We start from the raw sequence: 27,223 nt of genomic DNA on the forward strand, positions 1-27,223 counted from the left end.
CTGCCGGGTTGATCCGGAACGCCACCTCCCCGATGGGCGCGGGTTTCTTTTTTGTGGGTAAGAAGGACGGCGGACTCCGTCCATGCATCGATTACAGAGGGCTGAACGACATTACGGTTCGCAATCGATACCCATTACCTCTGTTGGATTCGGTGTTCACGCCCCTGCATGGAGCCCAAATATTCACCAAACTCGATCTTAGGAATGCGTACCACCTGGTTCGGATCCGGAAGGGACACGAGTGGAAGACGGCATTTAACACCCCCTTAGGTCACTTTGAGTACCTGGTCATGCCGTTCGGCCTCACAAACGCCCCCGCGACATTCCAAGCGTTGGTTAATGACGTCTTGCGGGACTTCCTGCATCAGTTTGTCTTCGTATATCTAGACGACATACTCATCTTTTCTCCGGACCCTGAGACTCATGTCCGGCATTTATGTCAGGTCCTACAGCGGTTGTTGGAGAACCGGCTGTTTGTGAAGGGTGAGAAGTGCGAGTTCCACCACATTTCTTGTCCTTCCTGGGGTTCATCATCTCCTCCAACTGCGTCGCCCCTGATCCGGCCAAGGTTGCGGCGGTGAGAGATTGGCCTCACCCAACAAGCCGTAGGAAGCTGCAACAGTTCCTCGGCTTTGCAAACTTCTACAGGAGGTTCATTAAGGGCTACAGTCAGGTAGTTAGCCCCCTGACAGCCCTGACCTCCACTAAGGTCCCCTTCACCTGGTCGATCGGTGCGAAGCCGCGTTTAGGAGTTGAAGCGCCGGTTCTCGTCTGCACCAGTTCTGGTGCAGCCTGATCCTACTCGCCAGTTCACAGTGGAAGTGGATGCCTCTGACTCAGGGATAGGAGCCGTGCTGTCCCGAGCGGGGAGTCCGATACGGTTCTCCACCCTTGTGCCTATTTTTCCCGCAGGTTGACCCCGGCTGAGAGGAACTATGACATCGGCAATCGGGAACTCCTGCCGGTGAAGGAGGCTCTTGAGGAGTGGAGACACCTGTTGGAGGGAGCGACAGTGCCCTTCACGGTTTTCACGGACCATCAGAACCTGGAGTACATCCGGACCACCAAGCGGCTGAACCCCAGGCAAGCCCGCTGGTCACTGTTCTTCGGGCGCTTTAACTAGATTACATACCGCCCCGGGACCAAGAACCAACGATCGGATGCCCTGTCCCGGGTGCATGAAGAGGAGGCCAAGGCCGAATTGTCAGACCCCACAGAGACCATCATCCCCGAGTCCACTGTCGTGGCCACTCTCACCTGGGATGTGGAGAAGACCTTCCTGGAGGCCCTGACACGGAACCCGGACCCGGGACCGGCCCGAAGAATAACTGTACGTCCCACCAGAGGCCAGAGCTGCGGTTTTGGACTTCTGTCATGGTTCCAAGCTCTCCTGTCATCCCGGGTGCGCAGAACCATGGCAGTGGTCCAGCAGCGCTTCTGGTGGGCGTCTATGGAGGCCGACGTCCGGGACTACGTCCAGGCCTGTACCACCTGTGCCAGGGGCAAGGCTGACCATAAGAGGACTTCAGGACTCCTCCAGCCCCTACCGGTACCTACCCCCCTGTCCCCACCATCGGCCTGGACTTTGTCACGGGCCTCCCACCGTCCCAGGGCAACACCACCATCCTCACGATAGTGGACCGGTTCTCCAGGGTGGCCCACTTCGTGGCCCTCCCGAAGCTCCCTATGGCCCAGGAGACAGCAGACCTCCTGGTCCACCACGTCGTGCGTCGCATGGGATACCAGCGGACATCGTCTCAGACCGTGGCCCTCAGTTCTCCTCTCAGGTCTGGAGGAGTTTCTGCAGGGAACTGGGGGCCACCATGAGTCTCTCGTCCAGGTATCACCCTCAGACTAACGGACAGGCAGAGTGGGCCAACCAGGAGCTGGAGCAGGCCCTCCGTTGCATTACCTCCGCGCACCCGATGGCCTGGAGCACCCATCTGGCCTGGATCGAGTACGCCCACAACAGCCAAGTGTCGTCAGCCACTGGCCTCTCCCCGTTTGAGGTGTGTTTGGGGTACCAGCCCCCATTGTTTCCACTTGTGGAGGGAGAGGTCGGTGTGCCCTCGGTCCAGGCCCACCTCAGGAGGTGCCGCCGGGTGTGGCGGGCCGCCCATTCTGCCCTGTTGAAGGCCCGGACAAGGGCCAAGGCCCATGCAGACCGCCGGCGTTCCCCGGCCCCTGCATACCAGCCCGGGCAGGAGGTGTGGTTGTCTACAAAGGACATCCCACTTCAAGTGGACTCGCAGAAACTCAAGGACAGGTATATTGGACCGTTTCCCATCATCAAAGTTCCTCAGCCCGGCCGCAGTGAAGCTGGCAGCTGTAGCTTCACTGCGGATCCATCCTGTCTTTCATGTGTCACGGCTTAAGCCCTACCACACCTCACCACTCTGCACCCCTGGACCTGCACCGCCTCCTGCCCGGATCATCGACGGGGAGCCGGCATGGACCGTGCGTCGGCTCCTGGACGTCCGTCGTAAGGGTCAGGGTTTCAGTATCTGGTGGACTGGGAGGGGTATGGCCCCGAGGAACGCTCCTGGGTGAAAAGGAGCTTCATCCTGGACCCGGCCCTCCTGGCCGACTTCTACGCCCGGCACCCGGACAAACCTGGTCGGGCGCCAGGAGGCGCCCGTTGAGGGGGGGGGGGTCCTGTTGTGTGGGCCGCTGAAGAGGAGGTACTGCTGGCCCACCACCACCAGATGGCGCCCTGCTTGGAGTGCGGGCTTCAAGCACGAGAGGGCGCTGAAACCAGTGGAGTGACAGCTGTCACATCATCACCACCAGCTGTCACTCATCTACGTCAACCTCTATAAAAGCCGGACTGCAACTCCACCTCCCCGCCGAGAAATCAGCTACATTACAGGTAATTTTCTCTTCTTTGCAGCCGTTTTCCTGTGGGTGTTGCCTTATCTGTGGGATTGGCGTTTGGTGTGATCAGCGACGGCTTCGCTTCACACCCCAACCAGATAAGTGGTTAGACAGGAGCTGCACGAGTGTGTGACTGGAGGTGGAAGTGCTCCCTCCCTTACAGAACACAGACTGTGGGATTACTGAGTGTGCGTACTCACACTCATCAAAACTGTTTCTGTTCTCTGCCAGCAGTACCGGGTCTGACTGCTGAAGACAGTGGCCACCTGGGGCGCAGGGCTTGGCGGCTCCGGTGTTCTTCAGATCCGTTGGTGGTGGAAGCCGTCCGGCTCTTCTATCTCCGGACGTCTTCTGTCTTCGAGCCTGCCACACGTCACCTTGTGTATGATTGACATTCCGCAATATTGTTATTGTCTGTACTTCGTTGCGCTTCACAACATTAAATTGTTACTCTTTGGCTTATCCATTGTCCGTTCATTAACGCCCCCTGTTGTGGTCCGTGTCACGACACCTTCCCAACACAGTTGCCAGTATTTGCAGTGAGCTTAGGCATGTGCAAGGCGATTACAGCATGGCAGTGGTGTCCACTAACACACCACGCACACGCCTTCTGTGTGAGAGTAGCTTCACATTTGGTAAATTTAATCTCACCTGGGTAATTCCAGAGCCAAGTCAAGACTGAGAGTATGCACTGGTGCCACATGCATGACACCACAGAACGGGTTGGTTCCCGGATGACCTAAAAATGTATGCCAAGTTTGGTGTACATTGTAGTCGGGCGGGGGGAATCTAAAGTTTTACCTTTGACCCCAATGACCTTGACGTTTGTTGAAACAAACCCTTCACAGGTTCACCTTCATCCATCTAATAGCTTTGGCAGAAATCAAAGCACGTTGAAAGAAGCATGGCTGAAATTATCGTATGATGATCATTGTTTTGTTTTTTTTACTGAAGTGCAAACCAATAAATAAAAACAGGCGTACAGTTTCACTCTCCAAAGCATGCACTCAAAAACTGATGCATTGGATGAACTCCATTCAATTCTGAGCAGGATTTCCATCCAATAAATATATGTAGCCCCAACTCAAATAAAGTGCATCCATGCAAGATAATTTAATTTAGTTTAGTTGGGACTACATATATTTATTAGATGAAAATCCTGCCTATAATTGAATTGAGTTCATCCAATTAGTCATTTGTTTGTGTCAAAAAGTGACTCATTAGATTGGATTCCACCTAATAAATATATGTAGTCCCAACGAAATTAAATGACATTATCTTGCATGGATGTGTTTTATTTGAGTTGGGGCTGCATATATTTATTAGATGGAAATCCTGCACATAATTGAATTGAGTTCATCCAAAGAGCCATTTTTTTAGGTGTGCTTAGAGGGGCCCTTAGAATAAATACTGCTCAGTATTGCTCATGCAACAGTAAAATAATTTTTGCACCCATTTATTTTTAATGGCACACATTGCGTGTCTAGGAAAATGTACTTGAGTAATACCATACAGTTTTGAAATCCAGTATATTAATTTTGAGTAGACCTAAAAAAACAGCCATCAAACAAACCCAGCTGCAACTGTAGTCTCTGTAGTGTAGTTAAACATGGATTATATGTGTAATTTTGTTGGTTTGTATAATTTAGTAATTACCTCTAGCATGTACGAAGCCACACTTGTGACTATTAGTACCTGCACTGATGTGGTCGATGTAATGAGCAGGTGGTTGTTCCCATGATCCCTCAGCTCGTATTACCATAACATGCACCCTCGCTGACAGGCACAGTCTTAATACACGTTTCATACAAAAGCAGGCTCTGTTCCACTCCGTTTTGTTGCTGGAATCCCTTTGCTATTTGACTTTCTTCAGCTTTTTGACATTTAAAGTAAAAGAAAAAAAGGAAGAGATTTTGTGTGTTGTTTTTGTCACGTTTTTTTAATCTGTGCAAATATACATGACACGTTCCCTCCACAAAGTTTGTGTAACCTTTTTAGTTACGTCTGGTGGCAGCAGAATTCATGACAGCAATCTCATTTATACACATATTCCAACTGCCAAACTGCTCAGCATGTGTAGTGGTTAGCGTGGTAAGAGTTTTGCTCCAATTTAGCTGATAAATATGGCGACCAGGGTTCCATCTGGCACTTAGCAACCCAATCTCACAGCAGCTCGTAATGGGATCACGAAAAGCGAATTAATTTATTAGTTCGTGATATCTTCACGAAATGCACCATATTTTTGTGACTGTGTCATGAATTCCTTTTGTGACAATATTACGAAATGCGGGGTGACACGGGGGGTCTGTAGGGGTTAGGGTTAGGAGAAGGGGGTAGGGTTAAAAAATAGTTTTAAAAAAATCCACGTGACTAAATGTGATTAAACAAACAAAAGTGTGAGATTGGGCTGCACTTAGTCATGGTGGCAACCCAAGAGTCTCATTACCTACACACATAAATGACCTTTCCTCTGGGTAAACATTGATCACAGTTTCAGTTTTCTTTGTAGATATAGGTTATGCGTACCCTGAGAAATCTGCCACATCTGCAAAATGCCATACATGTTGTTTCACACTATGCAGGCCATACTTCCTCATTTTAGTCTCCCTAAGTACCATGTTTTCTGGAGTATAAGTCATGTGTTTGTTTTTTAAGTGAGTTTGGGAAGTCCTGCAACTTATACTCCAGTGCGACTTATATTCTGAAAAGTCGCGTTGTTTGTTAATAACAATAACAATGAATGACAAAAGCACAAAACAAAATAAACGATAATAAAAGAAAAAATTGCTTAAAAAATAAAGGTAGACTACAACAATGCACAAAACCCCCAAATTAAAGAGCTGATCGAAAAAATCAAATGGACTCACATTTTATTGGAGTGTTTCCAACCCCTGTGGCTAACCTCATGTCCAGCTGATGATTTTTCTTGTGTCAAATAACATCCATTATGTTGTCAATCAACTTTTATTTCTCCATCGTGTTTATTTTTAGGATTTGACATTTTCCTAGTACACACCACATTATAACCTTTATTTAACCAGATAAAAGCCTACTGAGATTTAAACCTCTTTTACAGGGTGACCTGGCCAAGAAAGGCAGCAGCCAGTGGCTTCTGGTGAAAAACGGTCTTGGTGGGGCTGCTGTGCAATAGATTCCCTTGCCTTGTCCAGTACAGGCATTCAAGTGAACAGTCGGAAAATTACTACAATTCCACAATAATCATTTCATGTCCTTCTCAAAATCAGCAGTTTTACAGATAAAGTTAACCATTTACAGCTATATTAGGCCCCATTTCTACTTTGGAAAGGAACAGTATCAAATACAACACTCAAGTTCTTCAGCAAAGAACATTTCACCATTTGACACCAATTACACACATAGTACACCAAACTGTACTGAACTGACATTATCTTCAGACAAACAGATCCTGGGGTTCACAATGACAACCGACCTTAACAAAATAGAAAATATCACCAAATTTACACTCTTTCAAAATATGGAAAAATTCTTCAATTGACAAAAGAACATTATGTACATACGACAATGTTCACACCACCTTCCGAGAGAGAGAGAGAGAGAGAGAGAAAGTTCGTGTGTGAGAGAGAGAAAGAGCGAGAGAAAATTAAGGTAATATTTTGCATGAACATTACTGAGTGGAATGGAGGCAAACTAAAGAAGCTAGAAAAACTTAAATAACTTGACTAACTAATAACACCAAAACCTTTAAATTAAATTGGTTAAAATTAATTAACAGTGTAGAGGACAAAGCAAATTAAGTATAAAAAAACACTTAATTAAATGCATTGCTAAACCTGGGTTTGTCTTACTATAAATGTCTTGTGTGTACTCAGTGGCTGAGTTAGAATTTCTTTAAAAAACATGCAAATTGCTATTTTAGGGTTTTGTTTTGTTTTTAAACTGAGCAAATAATTTGTTTTAGAGTGTGGAATACTCCAAAGAATATTTCACTTCTGTGAACTGATCCTCATAACGTGTAAAGTGAAATCAAAATACCAGCATGGCTGCAGCTTTGAACACCGTTACAAACAGCCCCGTCCTCCCCTATTATCATTATAACTGGTCTGCTGTCCCAAAAAAGATCACAGCTTTGACCCCCTACAACAACAACAAACAAAAAAAAAACATCACTCATTCGTTTTATCTTAAATTTTCATCCTCGTTTCCACACCAGGAGCAACATTCGGGAATAAATCCGAGCAGCTCGTCAGCTCACCTGAGCTGAAGTGGATCCAGAGGAGTCAGTCCGCAGCTGGCAGAGGTGGATGCGCTCCTTTCCACCCTGCTGTAAAGAGCGCAGATCAGCAGCCTCCGTGACGTGTGCGCGCTGACAGTGTGAATGAAGCCTGACACGGTTTATCACGAGTCAGACAAACGACTCTCCTCCAACCGGGATGTGCAATTGTCATTAAACCACGAGAAAGATCCGATGTGCGCACCTCCATGCGCCTCCAAAAGGATCCCCGCGAAACTTTGGTGTCATTGATTTGATTAGTTTTGTCCCGTTTTAAACCTCCGAAGAGTTCTTCAACTTACTCCAGCAAAACACACTGAGACAAAATAAAAATAAATAAATATAACCCAAACGTCGTCGTCACCATCATCTCTTCCTGCCTGACTGACTGACTGACAGCAGCAGCTGCAGCGTCACGTATATCACTGACTGTAGCAATCTAACATTCCCGCATTTTTGTAGCAAGGGCTAAAATTCCGGCGCCCCAAGCCATTAATTTTGGCAGTGTTGATTTGCCACATATTATTAATTTCCCTAGCAACTACATACAATTGGTTATTTCGCTGCACTTCAAGGGCACTTGAATGATCGCCCAAGATGAGGAATGATACGTTCTCTGCTTCTGTCGGCGGAAATGCACTGTTGAATGAGAGTCAGTTGGAGGAAGTGTTGTTTTAATCATTCATATTACATGTAGGCACATACTATAAGGTAAAACTGACATTGATAATACTTTTAAATATATATATTATGACTTTTCCCCTCCACATCTAGGAGGGCAGCGCCTGAGCGCCCCTATGGGCCAGCCACCACTGGCAGCAGCAATAAACAAGTTAACAATATCAAGTGATCATTAAAATAAATAAAATACAAGCAGTTAAACACTCAGCTTGATCATATCAATATATAAGTTTAAAACAGTTTAAATTTTAAAAACACAGGCACTGTGCAAAGAATTCCATTCACAGCCGCACATTGATAGCTTCCTGCAAAAATCTGCTGTTCATTTCTCCATTTTGCTGTGGGCCAGCAGTTCATGTCCACATGATGAGCTGCATCAAATAATATGAATATGTTGCCCAATTCAAGTCTGGAAAGTTTATGTGTCCATCTTCTTATTTTGAAATTTAAGAGTCCTTATCTTAAGTAACAGCACAGGCTATGGTGTGCACATGTGCTACACTGAGTTCTTGTCTACTGTTGAACTCGCCCTCAGGGAAATGCTGTGTTAAAAAGACATGCAGAAAAAGGTGTGACTTATACTGTACTCTGGAAAATACAGTAATTATTCATATGACATAGTCATTCCAGCAGTACCCAAGGATCCTCTGAAGAGACCAAAGACATGTAGTTGTGGCCTTAAGTCACTAGTTAGCATCCAAGTCTCACAACTATATAATTGATGGCTGAATCCAAGAAGGCACTGACAGCCTGGAACTTAGTCTTGATCTAAGACCATCTCAAACCCAGATATTCTGGTTCTTCAGCTTGAAAAACCTTGAGATAGAAAAGTAGAACGCCTGTTCCTGTAGTCCGTGAGAGTAACTCTGCAGTATGTGCTACGAAGGAGTTAGAAAAGGTAAAACCATATGCCAGCACCTAGGGTCTTGCTTTTGGAGGTCTGTGACTAGCACATTGCTGAAGCATTGAGCACTCCAGGGTGATGCCCAGGTCCACCCTGAAGACAGCTCATGGGGGTGGGCACTTGGAATATCCTTTCTCTTGGCAAGGAAGGTCATTGTCCACTGTAGATGTAATATTCATACAAATTCAAAAGATAAAGTTAAATGAATACAATGTTGGTGTTGATTAACTGTGAAGCATACTATCTTGCTTGGTAACCAGGGCAACATCATCTTATGTGGACTTTATTCACCACAAGTAAAAGAAGGTTTGACAACCAGGTAGATGGGATATTTATTAACAAGGCAGCAGATTCAGTAACATTTGACTATAGTAATATGAAACTTGAAAGTAGAAATACCACTGCAAACAATAAACCTTAACGTCACATAAATAAAAGACGTACTTTCCACGTTAATGTTTAGTGCTCACGCTTTTCAAGAGAGCTTATTTTATCCCTAACCCTTTTTGGTTTGGTCTGTTATTAACATCCTACATGTTTCTTTCTTCCCTGCACAGTGTTTTAGTATATTTCTTTTTCTGTGTAACATGGTTTGGCTCTGTTGTTTGTTTGGTTTTCGTCTCTCACCACGGCCTTGTCTTTGTGCGTCAGGTCCAGGCTGTAAGGAGCACAAAATCCCGGAGCTCCAATGCCAGTGGACATGCAGCCACATCAGGGCTGTACCACTATGACACCTCGCCCAGTCACCCCTCCAGAGGGTAAGAGTCTGCAGCAGAACACACACATGAGATCCTTCAAAATTCATCAATTCTTTATTACTTAAATTCTGCCATCAAGAAAATGCTACATATGTAGAACACATGTGATGCTGTTTTCAAAACTGCCAAAAGCACATCCACATTACTAAAACATAACATTTTGCCATGTGTGGATAAAGTGGCATTTAACTTCTTTGCAGAGCAAATGGGGAGATCCGGACTTTTTATGCCACCGTATATCATCCCGTCCTAAACTTCATTAAAGGGCTAGGTTCCTGGATAAATGTAGAAGGTCACATCCCCACCAGCCACATGACCTTGTCCTTATCGGCAATATGTACGTCAGATGCAGCGCTGCCAACTGACCCGCATTGGGCGGAAGAGTCCGGTATTTACCCGTGTGTCCTGTGACCCGCATGAGTGTGTGCAGGACGCCCATTAGTCCCGCAGTTGTGTGGGTCCAGGCACGCCCTGGACCCCTAGTTAGGGTTCGCGCCCTTGTTTCTCGTGGCCACGTGTGGGTGTCCCATATTAGCAAATTCAATGTTGGCAGGGATGCAGATGGCTTTGATATTTCCAGAGCGCTTCTGGCAGTTGAATTAACCATTCTAAATAACCGTTTGAGTCTTAGCCTATCTACCCAGATGTGCATTTTGTTTGTCAATTAATTTAGTTTAAATGTTGTGCAAATACCTAGTGTTAGCTGTTGAAAGAGCAAAATCGACAGGGCAGTAAAATACTGTAGATGAGAGAACAATGGGTAACCTTGAACTCTTTATAACCAGAGCAGCTGAAAGATGGTTCACGTACCCTCCAAGTAGCATTTGCGATAGTTTTTAATTGATATTTCTCAATACAATTGTAGTATACGTTATATAATGAAAGCTTACCTTTTCCACAACAAAATGGGTTCCTGACTTCCCAGTGATATCACTTCTTAAATTTTAAAGTACTTCAAATGGTAAATGGTCTACGTTTTATATAGCGCTTTTCCATCTGCATCATATGCTCAAGCGCTTTACAATAATGCTCACATTCCTCTCCGATGTTAGGGTGCTGCATACATGGTGCTCACTACACCTACACACCAAGAGCAACTAGGGGATTAGGACCTTGCCCAAGGGCTCTTAGTGATTTTTCCGGTCAAGCTGGGAAAAATCAGAGCAGAGCAGAGCAGGTGGCTCTGTGGCATCAGAATTTAAGTAAGGTTTGAATCCAGTGGTGTGCTCAGGCTACCTATAGTGTGTGACTAGACACTTTGCCTGTATCACCTCAGTCCACCCAGCTGTAAATGAGTACCAGCCTTCTGCAGAGGGAGTAACGTGCGATGCACTGGCTTCCCATCCAAGAAGGATCAAACTTTCACCTTCAGGGTTCCAGAACTCTCTATATCTGTGGATAAGCATTAGCCACATGGACCTCAGGACCAGTGTCTACTTCCTAATATAGTATTTTATTGGTACCCAATTTCCACATCCTGATGGAACACAGTTGCGTACCTACCACATTTACCTATGTCACTGCATGTTCTGACAATTCTGTGTTGTGCTTTTGCTCTATTTTGTTAGTACGGCTGTTGCAGATGGCCACCGCTCTGAGCCTGGTCTCCTTGAGGTTTTCTTCTGAGAATCAGAAAATGCTGAGGGATTTTTTTCTTTACCACTGTCCTCAGTTTGTATGGGTTGTGTAAGGTCAAGACTTGCTCGTGTATAGCACCTTGAGATGACTTCTATCATAATTTGGCACTGTAGAAATAAGTTTAATTTAATCACTCAACTAAAATTAACTTTACTATTAACTTTACTTTACTAATCAGCTTTTGTTACAGATAAGGTTTCTCTTACATGAAAAAACGTATATGCCATGATGGTGGCCATAGGTAAGGACAAACAGCTGTGTCAAACAGAAAACAGCAACTGGTGACACAGAAGAGGTCTTTTAAATCAGGTTTGTCCCCTTTATACAAAACAGGAACAACTGTACCAAATTCTGTATATATATTTTTTTCATTTGGGTCAGTAATTCTACATCTTTCTGTAACTCGAAGTAATACGCTGTTGTATTCTTGAAAATAATCATGTGAAAAATGTATGACTTTGCCATTGTACAACATGAAATGAAACAATTTAAAATCGAATAACGTTCTTGAAATTTGAAAAAGTTGTCATGTGGGTACAACAGGAATAAACCTTAATTTCTGTATGTTGTTTGAGCAGAAAGTGCTCACAAGCACCCGTAAGTCAGAGAAAACTTTCATTCTGTGCGCTTGTCTTGCCGCATGTACTTTTTGCCGTCAGCTTGGTCACAACAGTGATGAGAAAACTAAGATTTTATCCAAATTTGAGGCTCACAAATGTTTCCCGTTTAACCGTCGCAGGTATGGCCCGGGTGCAGAAGTGCGGGTCTTGGTGTGTTTTATTGTGGACAGTGCTGGCTCGGCTCCTCTCTTCCGCCTTCACCCCGTCATCCCTCCCTTCTTCGTGCCACCCAGGTTGCGGGTGGACTCGGCCTCTCTCTCTCTCTCTCTCTCTCGCTCCCTGACAGCTGCTAATTACAGGCTGACCAGGCCCCGCTGTGCTCTGCATGACTGCGCCTCACCCCGCTCAGGTTACCCAGGGTGAGAGAAAAAAAGAGGGACAGAAGCAGAGAGGAGAACAGGAGAGGAGACAGAGATAGAACGGATAGAGGGGGAGTTGAGAGAGAGAGAAAAACTGAAGTACAACAGGCGGAATGAATGGCAGAAGAGAAACAGAGCGAGGGAGAGATGGGTGAGAATGGGAGGGAGGTAAATTCAGTGGATTAGAGTGGACAGATTAAGTTCCTGCGTGGAATACACGTTGTGAAAGAATGAAAGAAGTGAAAGGAAGATTTAGAAGGTGGACAGATGAAGGCCGACCCTCAACAAAGAGAGGGAACGCGGGAAAAGAACAGAAGAGAAAGACGATGAAACAGCAAATGAGATGGAGAAAAGCTCAGAAAATAAGTTGCAATTCAAGTCTGGAAAGTTCCAATGAGCCAGACGTGTTGGTCACAGTGTGCATCATAAGAACTACATGCCATCTGGCGGTGAAAGGTGGATGTCACAACATAGTGCAGTGCCGATGATTTGGGTGGATTTGGGTTTTTAACGTGGAGGTTGTTTTCAGTCGTGTGTGTCCGTCTAGAGTTTTAATCCGATTTGGACTACACTTGGCCATATGTTTAAAGGAGAGCTTGAGACAAAGTGATCTGAGTTAAAAAAAAAAAAAAGGTTAAAAGTCAAAGTCACAGGCAAAGGTCAATGTTTTGGTCCAAAGTTTATATAGAGAGAATATTTAGAATGTCTCCTTCGAGAAACTGGTTATGGTACTCCTTTGTTTGTGTACAATTAACCACAAATCATATATCAGTTTTATTTTCACCACACAACCTTTGACCTTGGTGGTCTTAAAATGTCACGGTCTGGTTAACTCTAACAGTTTAGAGTCAATGTGGATTAAACACGATTTCATATGTTACTGAAGGATCAAGTATGCATTTTGTACAGAAATGATCAAATGTCAAGGCCACAAAGAACCATATAATATGGTATCACTGAATCACAAAAAGTTAAATTTGCATGAATCTGTGTCAAACAAGCAAGGACAAGTGTTATACTCTGAGTGTCCCTTTCAGATTTATACTTTAAATGGCAGTTACAGGGTCTTCATCAAGCCCCAGCCTCCAGCTGTCAAAAGTGAGACATACCTAAAAGAAGAAGGTGCAAGTCTTTGAATATCCACTTGAGGCTGCCCCCAAAAGTGAGCAGGTTTCCTTAGAAGCACATGTTTAAATGTCCAATGTTTGAGGAGAAAAAAAAAAATGTTTGCACCCTGGTACAAAAAAGAAAAAAAAACACATTTGGTCTTCATAGCCTCTCTGACAGCTGTATGCGGGTTTTGTTCATTTGTTTGTTTGTTTTGGTAACTCCTTAGCCATAATGTTATGCCTAATTAATTGTGTAGTCACTTTGAATAACAGCTAGTGTGTAGACATTGAGCCGAGCTCAAAGCTCTGGTAGCACAGAGACCATTAGCCGTGGCTACTAGTTGTTGTGGAGGGCCATGCCTGCCCTTTATGAGCATTTTATTGCAAATATCTGTAATAATATGGCTTGTTGTGTGGTTAATTGTCCTAACGCATTGTGTAATAAATCTGTGCTTCAGTATTTCCAGCTAGTAAAATGTCCATGTTATTTAATTTGGTATGCTAACAACATGAGCAGCTATCTGTAGCTTGATGACATTAGGTCCAGTTAACTGTTGATGACTGTGCAAATAAGGCAGTCATAATTTTTAATAACCACACTCAAGCCACCCTTTAAGAAATTCACCACCCACTCTCCAAAAAAAGCTTTAGCAAAACACTGGAACTGAGGTTAGCCTGTTAGCTTGGTAATGCTGAGATGGGGGTATGTTCGGGCTTCATTCATCGTGCCCAGGTCACACAGGGTCTCGTCTGCACTCCACCTCTTTACCCTTTTATGGATTAACTTTAGCGTAGGCAGAGCAAGCACTGCGAACATGGCGGCAACCAGACCAGCAATTTTTTGAGCTTCAAAATGGCTCCTCCATGTCTCTGCAGGAAATCTATTGGTGGCATCCAGTACATATACAGTCTAGGGTCTTTATACCAAGTATGATTTTCTCTCTTCATTTAAGTCCCTGTTGGATCTTGTGACATTTACAGCTTAGATATTTAAAGCTCCTATTTGGTGAGGGAAGGGTTCACTAGTCTGAAGGTTGAGTAGTCTGAAGGTTCACTAGTTTGAAGGTTCACTAGTTTGAAGGTTCGGTAGTCTGAAGTTTCACTAGTCTAAAGGTTGAGTAGTCTGAAGGTTCACTAGTTTGAATGTTCGGTAGTCTGAAGTTTCACTAGTCTGAAGGTTGAGTAGTCTGAAGGTTCACTAGTCTGAATGTTCGGTAGTCTGAAGTTTCACTAGTCTGAAGGTTGAGTAGTCTGAAGGTTCACTAGTCTGAAGGTTGAGTAGTCTGAAGGTTCACTAGTTTGAAGGTTCAGTAGTCCAAAGTTTCACTAGTCTGAAGGTTCAGTAGTCTGTGTGTGTATTTACTCCAAATTAAGACAAATATCACATAACTCTACTGGTGGTTGGCTCTCACTGCGGTATTGTATCACTTCCTGTTCCGGAGCACAGCGGTGTTTTTCTGTATCTGTTAGCTGTTTAATCTGCGCAGTTAGATTGATCTAGTTATCTAGATTACGATTTGTTTCCCAGTGTAATCTTTACGTGCCTTAACTAAAGCACTCCTTCTGCTGAATCACCTCTAAATTATTTACACATTATTCACTTTGCGTGTTTTTAGGAATCCGCTAGCTTAGCGTAGCTACTAGCTCTTAGCCGATTTAGCATGGCGGCTTCTCCTGTCTCTCCCGCACTTTTCTGCTCTGGGTGTGAAATGTTTAGTTATTCCTCGGCCTCCTTTAGCAGTAACGGTACTTGTAATAAGTGTAGCTTATTCGTAGCTTTGGAGGCCAGGCTGGGCGAATTGGAGACTCGGCTCCGCACCGTGGAAAATTCTACAGTTAGCCAGGCCCCTGTAGTTGGTGCGGACCAAGGTAGCTTAGCCGCCGTTAGTTCCCCCCTGGCAGATCCCGAGCAGCCGGGAAAGCAGGCTGACTGGGTGACTGTGAGGAGGAAGCGTAGCCCTAAACAGAAGCCCCGTGTACACCGCCACCCCGTTCACATCTCTAACCGTTTTTCCCCACTCGACGACACACCCGCCGAGGATCAAACTCTGGTTATTGGCGACTCTGTTTTGAGAAATGTGAAGTTAGCGACACCAGCAACCATAGTCAATTGTCTTCCGGGGGCCAGAGCAGGCGACATTGAAGGAAATTTGAAACTGCTGGCTAAGGCTAAGCGTAAATTTGGTAAGGTTGTAATTCACGTCGGCAGTAATGACACCCGGTTACGCCAATCGGAGGTCACTAAAATTAACATTAAATCGGTGTGTAACTTTGCAAAAACAATGTCGGACTCTGTAGTTTTCTCTGGGCCCCTCCCCAATCGGACCGGGAGTGACATGTTTAGCCGCATGTTCTCCTTGAATTGCTGGCTGTCTGAGTGGTGTCCAAAAAATGAGGTGGGCTTCATAGATAATTGGCAAAGCTTCTGGGGAAAACCTGGTCTTGTTAGGAGAGACGGCATCCATCCCACTTTGGATGGAGCGGCTCTCATTTCTAGAAATCTGGCCAATTTTCTTAAATCCTCCAAACCGTGACTATCCAGGGTTGGGACCAGGAAGCAGAGTTGTAGTCTTACACACCTCTCTGCAGCTTCTCTCCCCCTGCCATCCCCTCATTACCCCATCCCCGTAGAGACGGTGCCTGCTCCCAGACTATCAATAACCAGCAAAAATCTATTTAAGCATAAAAATTCAAAAAGAAAAAATAATATAGCACCTTCAACTGCACCACAGACTAAAACAGTTAAATGTGGTCTATTAAACATTAGGTCTCTCTCTTCTAAGTCCCTGTTGGTAAATGATATAATAATTGATCAACATATTGATTTATTCTGCCTAACAGAAACCTGGTTACAGCAGGATGAATTTGTTAGTTTAAATGAGTCAACACCCCCGAGTCACACTAACTGTCAGAATGCTCGTAGCACGGGCCGGGGCAGAGGATTAGCAGCAATCTTCCATTCCAGCTTATTAATTAATCAAAAACCCAGACAGAGCTTTAATTCATTTGAAAGCTTGTCTCTTAGTCTTGTCCATCCAAATTGGAAGTCCCAAAAAACAGTTTTATTTGTTATTATCTATCATCCACCTGGTCGTTACTGTGAGTTTCTCTGTGAATTTTCAGACCTTTTGTCTGACTTAGTGCTTAGCTCAGATAAGATAATTATAGTGGGCGATTTTAACATCCACACAGATGCTGAGAATGACAGCCTCAACACTGCATTTAATCTATTATTAGACTCTATTGGCTTTGCTCAAAAAGTAAATGAGTCCACCCACCACTTTAATCATATCTTAGATCTTGTTCTGACTTATGGTATGGAAATAGAAGACTTAACAGTATTCCCTGAAAACTCCCTTCTGTCTGATCATTTCTTAATAACATTTACATTTACTCTGATGGACTACCCAGCAGTAGGGAATAAGTTTCATTACACTAGAAGTCTTTCAGAAAGCGCTGTAACTAGGTTTAAGGATATGATTCCTTCTTTATGTTCTCTAATGCCATATAACAACACAGTGCAGAGTAGCTACCTAAACTCTGTAAGGGAGATAGAGTATCTCGTCAATAGTTTACATCCTCATTGAAGACAACTTTGGATGCTGTAGCTCCTCTGAAAAGAGAGCTTTAAATCAGAAGTGTCTGACTCCGTGGTATAACTCACAAACTCGTAGCTTAAAGCAGATAACCCGTAAGTTGGAGAGGAAATGGCGTCTCACTAATTTAGAAGATCTTCACTTAGCCTGGAAAAAGAGTCTGTTGCTCTATAAAAAAGCCTCCGTAAAGCTAGGACATCTTTCTACTCATCACTAATTGAAGAAAATAAGAACAACCCCAGGTTTCTTTTCAGCACTGTAGCCAGGCTGACAAAGAGTCAGAGCTCTATTGAGCTGAGTATTCCATTAACTTTAACTAGTAATGACTTCATGACTTTCTTTGCTAACAAAATTTTAACTATTAGAGAAAAAATTACTCATAACCATCCCAAAGACGTATCGTTATCTTTGGCTGCTTTCAGTGATGCCGGTATTTGGTTAGACTCTTTCTCTCCGATTGTTCTGTCTGAGTTATTTTCATTAGTTACTTCATCCAAACCATCAACATGTTTATTAGACCCCATTCCTACCAGGCTGCTCAAGGAAGCCCTACCATTATTTAATGCTTCGATCTTAAATATGATCAATTCTATCTTTGTTAGTTGGCTATGTACCACAGGCTTTTAAGGTGGCAGTAATTAAACCATTACTTAAAAAGCCATCACTTGTCCCAGCTATCTTAGCTAATTATAGGCCAATCTCCAACCTTCCTTTTCTCTCAAAAATTCTTGAAAGGTAGTTGTAAAACAGCTAACTGATCATCTGCAGAGGAATGGTCTATTTGAAGAGTTTCGGTCAGGTTTTAGAATTCATCATAGTACAGAAACAGCATTAGTGAAGGTTACAAATGATCTTCTTATGGCCTCGGACAGTGGACTCATCTCTGTGCTTGTTCTGTTAGACCTCAGTGCTGCTTTTGATACTGTTGACCATAAAATTTTATTACAGAGATTAGAGCATGCCATAGGTATTAAAGGCACTGCGCTGCGGTGGTTTGAATCATATTTGTCTAATAGATTACAATTTGTTCATGTAAATGGGGAATCTTCTTCACAGACTAAAGTTAATTATGGAGTTCCACAAGGTTCTGTGCTAGGACCAATTTTATTCACTTTATATATGCTTCCCTTAGGCAGTATTATTAGACGGTATTGCTTAAATTTTCATTGTTACGCAGATGATACCCAGCTTTATCTATCCATGAAGCCAGAGGACACACACCAATTAGCTAAACTGCAGGATTGTCTTACAGACATAAAGACATGGATGACCTCTAATTTCCTGCTTTTAAACTCAGATAAAACTGAAGTTATTGTACTTGGCCCCACAAATCTTAGAAACATGGTGTCTAACCAGATCCTTACTCTGGATGGCATTACCCTGACCTCTAGTAATACTGTGAGAAATCTTGGAGTCATTTTTGATCAGGATATGTCATTCAAAGCGCATATTAAACAAATATGTAGGACTGCTTTTTTGCATTTACGCAATATCTCTAAAATTAGAAAGGTCTTGTCTCAGAGTGATGCTGAAAAACTAATTCATGCATTTATTTCCTCTAGGCTGGACTATTGTAATTCATTATTATCAGGTTGTCCTAAAAGTTCCCTAAAAAGCCTTCAGTTAATTCAAAATGCTGCAGCTAGAGTACTGACGGGGACTGGAAGGAGACAGCATATCTCACCCATATTGGCCTCTCTTCATTGGCTTCCTGTTAATTCTAGAATAGAATTTAAAATTCTTCTTCTTACTTATAAGGTTTTGAATAATCAGGTCCCATCTTATCTTAGGGACCTCGTAGTACCATATCACCCCAATAGAGCGCTTCGCTCTCAGACTGCAGGCTTACTTGTAGTTCCTAGGGTTTGTAAGAGTAGAATGGGAGGCAGAGCCTTCAGCTTTCAGGCTCCTCTCCTGTGGAACCAGCTCCCAATTCAGATCAGGGAGACAGACACCCTCTCTACTTTTAAGATTAGGCTTAAAACTTTCCTTTTTGCTAAAGCTTATAGTTAGGGCTGGATCAGGTGACCCTGAACCATCCCTTAGTTATGCTGCTATAGACGTAGACTGCTGGGGGGTTCCCATGATGCACTGTTTCTTTCTCTTTTTGCTCTGTATGCACCACTCTGCATTTAATCATTAGTGATCGATCTCTGCTCCCCTCCACAGCATGTCTTTTTCCTGGTTCTCTCCCTCAGCCCCAACCAGTCCCAGCAGAAGACTGCCCCTCCCTGAGCCTGGTTCTGCTGGAGGTTTCTTCCTGTTAAAAGGGAGTTTTTCCTTCCCACTGTAGCCAAGTGCTTGCTCACAGGGGGTCGTTTGACCGTTGGGGTTTTACATAATTATTGTATGGCCTTGCCTTACAATATAAAGCGCCTTGGGGCAACTGTTTGTTGTGATTTGGCGCTATATAAAAAAAATTGATTGATTGATTGATTGATATCTCAGTTCACAGAGTCACCCGTGAAGGTTGGATAACTGCCATTTGAATTAAATGCCAAAGTTTTAATTATGGAATATTGTGACATTTACATTGTACTGTGCATCTTATAACTACCAAAGTTAAAAACAAAAATAACGTATTTATTTTTTGTTTGTTTGTTTTTTTTATAAAAGTAACATTTACTTTCAAATCACAGATGAAAGAAATGTATTTTTAACTGAAACGAAAACACATGTAAGTATACAGCTAGTAGTGCAGACTACTGAAACTTGGCATCAAAATATATTCATTTATTGACCTGAACCTTCTGACTAGTGAATCTTCGGTCTAGTGGGATGTTCCCGTTTGGTCGGATGACCATCAGTGCTTCTTGGCTATCCAAAGAGACTCTGCTTCCACTCCCTCAGTGCACAACTAAGTTTGTCAGTATTGGTACCAATAGTAGGTTATGAGCCAAACCATCTTTTTTTTTTTTTTAGCAGTTTGCTGATGTCAGTTTGTACTTCACTGTGCAGGCATCATGCTGCGGTGGTCCTCTTGCAAAATGTATCAATTCCCTTGTATGTTATTAGGAACTTTATACAGATCGCTGGGGTTTACAGCACCATACTCCATGTAAGTTATTTTAAAATGAGGATTTGTTCTTTTGTCTTTTGTTGACGTCCAGCCTCGCCCCACCAGATCAGCCTCCATACAGCGATGTATCCTTGCTGCATGGTCCGCACCTTAACGGCCCAACCCAGGACTGCCGGTCTATGTATAACCCCATGACTCCAAACATGAGTCACGGACCAGGGCCGGAACAGGGGATTGGCCACTGCTTGGATCAATGCATGAGGCCTCCTCAGGCTCTGCCTCCTCACAGCATGATGGGTCACAGGCTGCCTACAGAGGGTGAGTCAGAGTATCTTTTACATCAGTTTAATCTCACAGCTGCTGCTAATTTAGATGTGAAGATGCTGGAGGAAATGTTCGATTGGCATTTCTCAAATGTACCATTATTAGCTTCAAGAAGTAGAGGAAGAGAATGTGTCCACAGACAGCGAGAGAAGAGGAAAACTACAAGTAGAAGGGTGAACATTAGAGTCAGGACTTTGAATGTTAGCAGTATGATTGGTAAAGGGAGAGCGCTGGCTGATATGATGGATAGGATAAAGGTAGACATGTTGTATGTGCAAGAGACCAAGTGGAAGGGAAGAGTAGGAGCATACATGGTAGGTTCAGGTTGTTGTATCATGGTGAGGATAGGAAGAGAAATGGTGTTGGGGTCATTTTAAAGAAAGAGTGTGTTGGAGGTTGAGCGAGTGTCTGACAGGGTGATGAGTGTCAAGTTGGAAATTGAAGTGGTGATGATGAATATCATCAGTGCATATGCCCCACAGGTAGGTTGCAAGATAAAGGAGAAAGAATATTTCTGGAGTGTGTTACATGAGGTGGTGGAGAGTGTGCCCAAGGATGAAAGAGTGGTGATAAGAGCAGAGTTCAATGGGCATTTTGGCAAAGGGAACAGAGGTGATGAGGAAGTAATGGGTAGATATGGCATCAAGGACAGGAATGTGTAATGGCAGATGGTGGATGATTTTGCAATAAAGATAGAAATGGCTGTGGTGAATACCTACTAAGGGGGAGGAGCTCAGGGTGACACATAAGAGAGGAGGAAGGTGCACACAGGTAGACTACATTCTTTGTATGAGATCCAAGCTAAAAGAAATTGGTGACTGTAGGTGGTGGCAAGAGAGAGTGTAGCTAGACAGCACAGGATGGTGGTTTGTAGGATGACTTTAGAGGTGAAGAAGAAAAGAGAGTGAGAGCTCAACAATTGATCAGATTGTGAAAGTTGAAGGAGGAACACTGTTGTGTGAAATTCAGTGAGCAGGTGAGACAGGCACTGGATGGAGGGGAAGCAGTTTTGGACAACTGGATAGGTACTGCAGATGTGGTGAGGGAGACAGCTAGGAAGGTACTGCATGTGACATCTGGACAGTGGAAGGAAGGCAGACTTGGTGGTAGAATGAAGATGTCCAGGAAAGCAAAAGGAGAAAGAGGTTGGCAAAAAAGAACTGGGATAGTAAGAGAGATAAAGAAAGTAGACAGTAGTACAAGGAGATGTGGCATAAGCCTAAAAGAGAAGTGGCAAAGCTAAGGAATAGATATACAGCGAACTGTACAAGAAGTTGAAGAGGTAGGAAGGAGAAAAGGACTTGTACCGACTGGCCAGACAAAAGGACATTAGCTGGAAAGGATGTGCAGCAGGTTAGGGTGGTAAAAGATACAGATGGTAATCTGCTGAGAAGTGAGGAGAGTGTGTTGAGAAGATGGAGGGAATATTTTGAGGAGCTGATGAATGAAGAAAATGTGAGAGAGAGAGAGAGAGAGAGAGAGAGAGAGAGAGAGAGAGAGAGAGAGAGAGAGAGAGAGAGAGAAAAGGCTGGATGATGTTGGCAAAAGTAAATCAGGAAGTGCAAGATTTTAGTATTGATGAAATGAGGGCTGCTATGAAGAGGATGAAGAGTGGAAAGGCAGCTGGTCCCGATGACATTCCAGCGGAGGCATGGAACTGTCCTGTAGCATGAAAAACAGGTGATCTGTGAGCAGCAGTATGGTTTCATGTAGAGAAAGAGCACTACGATGCAATGTTTGCTCTGAGAGTACTGATGGAGAAGTATAGAGAAGGCCAGAAGGAGTTATATTGTGTGTTTGTGGATTTAGAGAAAGCTCAGGACAGAGTTCCGGGACAAGAGTTGTGGTATTGTATGAGGAAGTTTGGAGTGGCAGAGAAGTATGTGAGGGTAGTTCAGGACATGTACAACGATAGAGTGACAGCGGTGAGATGTGCAGTAGGAACGACAGATTCCTTCAGGGTGGAGGTGGGATTACACCAAGGTTCAGCTCTGAGCCCTTTCTTGTTTGCAGTAGTAGGGACAGCTCAGGTGGGATGGTTGGAGACAAAATCAGAGAAGTGAGATTGAGATGGTTTGGACATGTGCAGAGGAGGGATCCAGAGTATATAGTGAGAAGGATGCTGAGGATGGAGCCACCAGGCAGGAGGAGAAGAAGGAGGCCAAAGAGGAGGTTTATGGATGTGCTGAGGGAGGACGTGCAGGTGGTTGGTGTGACAGAGGAAGATACAGAGGACAGGGTGAGATGGAAACGATTGATCTGCTGTGGTGACCCCTAACGGAAGCAGCCGGAAGGAGAAGAAAATTCTGTTTTTTGTTTTGTTTTACAACATGAAAATACAAAACTGACTAGGATCCATTTGACTTGAAAAATGTCACGAAAACTAACTCAGCATCTGCTACAGTTATGAGTATAAATTTGCGTTTCCTAAGGTCTGATGAGGTCTTATAACCACCATGTCAGTGTACTGATTTGAGTTCCAAATTCAAGCTCACTGACTTCAGGGGCACCGCTGTTGTTTGTGCTGAAACACATACTTCCTTGCTCAGCCAGTCATAATTTGTTACGTGCACAGGACAAGGTGTGTAGTTGAGATTTTGTACACAATTCCATCACTTTTTTATCCCCCAGGTATGAAATACGGGGCGATATAACAATCAGCATGTCTGTCTGTCCATCCATCCCTCCATTCATTTTCACTTGTTAGCATGATATCTCGAGAACCAGTTGGCCAATTTCATTCATATTTAGCATAAGAGGTTTACTTGGGTGATCCCCCACACCAGTCGATTATCGGCAGCCTGGGGTCAATTTCAAGGGCACAGCGAGATATTCAAGATATTGTGATTGCCACTCTTGGTAGCGCGATATCGCAAGAACCAGTTGACCAATTTCATTTATATTTTGCATAAGGGTGTACTTGTGTGATCCCAGACACTTTGTATTTCTGATTTGTGGGGACCAGGGGGTATGTCATCTCTTGATGACTCTTGTATTAGCAGTTACTGGCCACATGGGGGGGGGATGGCACCAATTATGGATAAGGTGATGTTATTTATGGCATATCATTTATCCATTGTATGTGTTATATGTATTTTTATATTTATTTTATAAAGAGCTGTAGTTTGTTTTCTCAGTATTATTGTTTGTCTTTTAATTATATTTATTTGACAGAAAAATCCCAATCTTTGGCACGAATGGATATTTACAACATGCGAGGCGCAATTAAGAGGTTTTGAGCTTCAGCCAGAAAAAGTAGGGTGTGGTGCTAAATTTTTGGCATTCTGAGAAACAATTTCTCGAATGTGGGAAGTTTTGACTCACTGGGTGCAACGTTGAGAAATGTTTGTTTCTCAGAATGCAAAAAAATAGAGAACCACACTTCTCAATCCAGACTTCTCAATCGCCCCTCGTCACAGCTTTGTGGAATTTCTGTCAGACCTGTTTCCGTGTTTGAGTGTTCCTGATGTTTGGCAGGTGGGAGTGCGGCACCGTACTGTAACCAGAGCAACATGATATCGTCTCATCACAGCTTCTGTCAAGTCCAGCCTGCTTCTGATCAGATTGGCTCCGGTGACGGTAAGGAAACAGCTCAGCATGCCACGACGCGCGTGGTTTCTACTGAATGAACCTCCTCACTCAAAGCTCCTCCTGTTGTCGTTCAGGCTCGAGGTTCTCCACGCCTCGCTCTATGCTGAAGCTGAGTAAAAAGAGAGCGCTGTCCATCTCCCCTCTGTCTGACGCAAGCGTTGACCTGCAGACGGTCATCCGGACGTCACCCAACTCCCTGATAGCCTTTGTTAACTCTCGGTGCAATCCCAACGCAGCCAGCTCTTACGGGCATCTCTCTGTGGGCGCCATGAGGTGGGATTTTAAAAAATGAATGTGATTTCAAGTGCTGTTTGTGGAACTTTGAAATAAATCAGTAGGTTTTGTTGTTTATTTTGCATGCATTTGCTTTAATGCTTTTTGAGCCTTTACACACAAAACAGTCTGGCAAATGACTAACATGAAGTGAACGAGACTACAAATACAGCTTTTGTTCTTCTGATTCCAGCAGATTTACCATGACACAAATTGACAGAGAATGTTTTACTTTTTGGTAATTGCCATATTTGTTTCTTCTGATGCTCCTTCAGTCCATCTTTGGGCTACTCCAGCTCTATAAACTGCCAGTCCAGACCACAGGGTTCCATGTATGGAGGTGGTGGAGGAACGCCTATGGGTGGACACACACCTGGTCCTTGCCAAGCACCTCGCTTACCTGCCCACAGTCCTCGGCTGCACGCTCCACCCAAGCATGGACATGTAAGTAAATGCTCTCCTACATCTTACAAAGAATTTAGACTCAGTGCTCCTTCTGCTCCTGCTAGAAGACTGGAGTAAAGAAACATGGCTGGTCAGCAGGAGAGTGAAAATCTGTGTGTGAATATGTCTAAAGACAGACTGACCTGCCTCACACTGAGTGTTTGGCAGTAGTGGTAATTGTGTGTTTTTGGTGCAGTTGAAGACAGAACCGGGGTTGGGAGGCGTGATGGACAGCCTCAACATGAAGAGTCTGGAGGAGAGGTCGGAGGGAGATGTGGCCAGTCCTTCCTCCACCGGCACCCAGGTGCAGTAACAGTCACGGATGTGTAGTTGGTTTTCAATGAATTAAAACACCATGAAACCAACCCAGTGAATTCACTTGAAAAAAAACACTTCTCCCCATTCAGCCCCCTTCTCACTTTCATGGACATGCATAGTCTATAAACATTACAAACCTGCTTGTGAACATCACCATTGCCCATGCACGTGGCTTAGTGCACGGCTGATGGAGTAATATGCAAGTTTAGCACATGGTATGATGACTTAATGAGCCACGCTTGTACGATGCGATGTTTGCAGACACAACAGTAGCGTAACCGTAGACACGTAATAGGCCCACAGTATAACCATGACGCTTTTGGAAAACCTCCCATTGATGGTAAGGCATGTATGACCATGTTGTCCATGACATGGAAGTGCAAGGTATTTCCGTAGTACGTCAAAGCTCGTGATGAATGAAAATAAATTTTGAACATCTTCAAAAGTCACAGTTAAAGCAAGACCACGGCAAAAGGTGGAATATCCCAGTTCATCACAGACAACCACTTGACCGCCAACGGTTCTCCAAGTTATAGAGAAGGTTTCGAAGTCCACGTTTCCTGTTATTCCTCCATCAATCCCGGGGCCCATTGATGACTTTGCTTATCCCTGGATACCATATTGTGAAATGCGAGTCTACGACTCCACCTGGATGTCACACCAGTCTATGGCAGGATAATTCAAAAGCAAAGGCCTATACCCTTTTACAGCTGAGTGGATGGGACCATGCAGATTAAGTGTCTTGTCCGATGGCAGAGAACAGATAGCGTGACCGGAGCTCAGACTCAGATCTACATGTCGGTAGTCCAGCTCCTATTCTTCTTGTACATCCACTAAAGTGAGAATGGAGCTTTAGTTATGATCTGCCTGTCATATCATCCTAATTTCGATACCAAAATATTTACAAGATACAAGTTTCTGGAGGTTCTAATGGAACACTGTCTCAGAAAGAGGTGTTTCTATAGTAAAGACCAAAACCAACTAAATTTACCCAGAACTCCAATCTCCGTAATTACTGAGGCTTCAGAGCAGATACAACCTTCCATTTTCCATTTTGTTTTATGAAACATTTCTTCCAGAAGATTACCAGAAATTGCAAGGCCAGTCTCAGCTGTTCCACCAAGATTCGTAAGGTTGAAATAGGTTATAAATTCCTGATTCAACCGCTCTTTACTGATCTACCCCCAAAATGGAATGGGTGCTTCAGACCCAACCTTCTTACCAAATCTAGTGAAAATTGACCTAATGTTTCAAGTGCAAGCATAACCTTATAGTCAGAGTTAAAAATGACATCATTTGTTGCTGTCTGCATGTGTTTTCTGTCTTGCTTTACTGGACGTGTTGAATGGTTGCTGTTTGATTGACAATAAATAAACAAAATGAATAAATTCATATATACACATGGGTTACTTTATTTAAAATTTGAGCTTTGCTTTCACATTTGCAATAAGGATCCTCTTCTGGGACTCTTGGATGGCAGAGATGATTTGGAAAAGGAGGATGGAAAACCTGAACCGGAGGCCATTTATGAAACCAACTGTCGGTGGGAGAGCTGCAACAAGGAGTTCGACACACAGGACCAACTTGTTCACGTAAGAGATGCAGCTCGATTGATCCCAAATAATGAAATAGTCACCTGAAGAAAATCCAAAAAGTGTTTTGTTTGATGCAGAAGTATCCATGTTTGTCCATTTGCTCCATAGCACATCAACAACGAGCATATCCATGGAGAAAAGAAGGAATTTGTGTGTCACTGGCAGGAGTGCTCGCGGGAACAGAGGCCGTTCAAAGCTCAGTACATGCTGGTTGTTCATATGCGCAGACACACGGGAGAGAAACCACACAAGTGCACTGTGAGTCCATCAGCAGGTTTCTTCCTTTCTGTGTGTGTGTGTGTGTGTGTGTGTGTGTGTGTGTGTGTGTGTGTGTGTGTGTGTGTGTGTGTGTGTGTGTGTGTGTGTGTGTGTGTGTGCGTGCTCTGTGCCAGCATTCTGGGTTCTGTTTTCCTCATTTGTTGTAACAAAAGGACCTTTAGGCCTTGTCTATATGGAAATGGAACTTTCCCTATAGACGCCTTTACGGTGTCAAATCTCACGCGTAATCATGTTCCCGCTGGGGAGGCCGAGATGTTGTTGTCAGTGTAAACAAGTGTTTGCGGCTTGTTTGCAACATTGCGTCATTATGGAGGTGAGTTCAAACAAAATATGTATTTAGGTGTTTAACTAAGATAATTATGAGTCTTTAATGTGACTTTTATTTTAAAAAAAGAAAAAAAAAAAAAGGCATGTTGCTGTTAGGGGTGTGCGTCAGGAACCAGTTCTTTTTGGGTATCCTTAAGAAATTATTCGATCCACCGACATCAAGGTTCAGGTTCAGGTGACTTTATTCGTACCTGTAGGTAGATTTGACTTGCAGCAAACAGAAAAGGGCGTCCATGTTAGTCAAACACAACAATAACAATGA

The 27,223-nt window shown here is 43.8% G+C and overlaps 1 protein-coding gene across 1 annotated transcript in view; it reads left to right on the forward strand.

Annotated features, from left to right (window-relative positions):
• The first annotated feature begins 9,438 nt into the window (after positions 1-9,438).
• LOC117506608 (zinc finger protein GLI1-like) overlaps positions 9,439-27,223 on the forward strand; it is a 34,267-nt gene continuing 16,482 nt past the window's right edge. The window contains exons 1-8 of the mRNA XM_034166129.1: positions 9,439-9,469; positions 19,902-20,128; positions 23,612-23,713; positions 23,800-23,998; positions 24,274-24,442; positions 24,639-24,746; positions 26,212-26,352; positions 26,464-26,613. Coding sequence (XP_034022020.1) covers positions 19,990-20,128; positions 23,612-23,713; positions 23,800-23,998; positions 24,274-24,442; positions 24,639-24,746; positions 26,212-26,352; positions 26,464-26,613 — 1,008 coding nt within the window. The 5' untranslated portion in view covers positions 9,439-9,469; positions 19,902-19,989. The remainder of the gene's footprint in view (positions 9,470-19,901; positions 20,129-23,611; positions 23,714-23,799; positions 23,999-24,273; positions 24,443-24,638; positions 24,747-26,211; positions 26,353-26,463; positions 26,614-27,223) is intronic.

The sequence above is a fragment of the Thalassophryne amazonica genome, chromosome 3, assembly GCF_902500255.1.
Source record: "Thalassophryne amazonica chromosome 3, fThaAma1.1, whole genome shotgun sequence".
Classification (NCBI taxonomy): Eukaryota; Metazoa; Chordata; class Actinopteri; order Batrachoidiformes; family Batrachoididae; genus Thalassophryne; species Thalassophryne amazonica.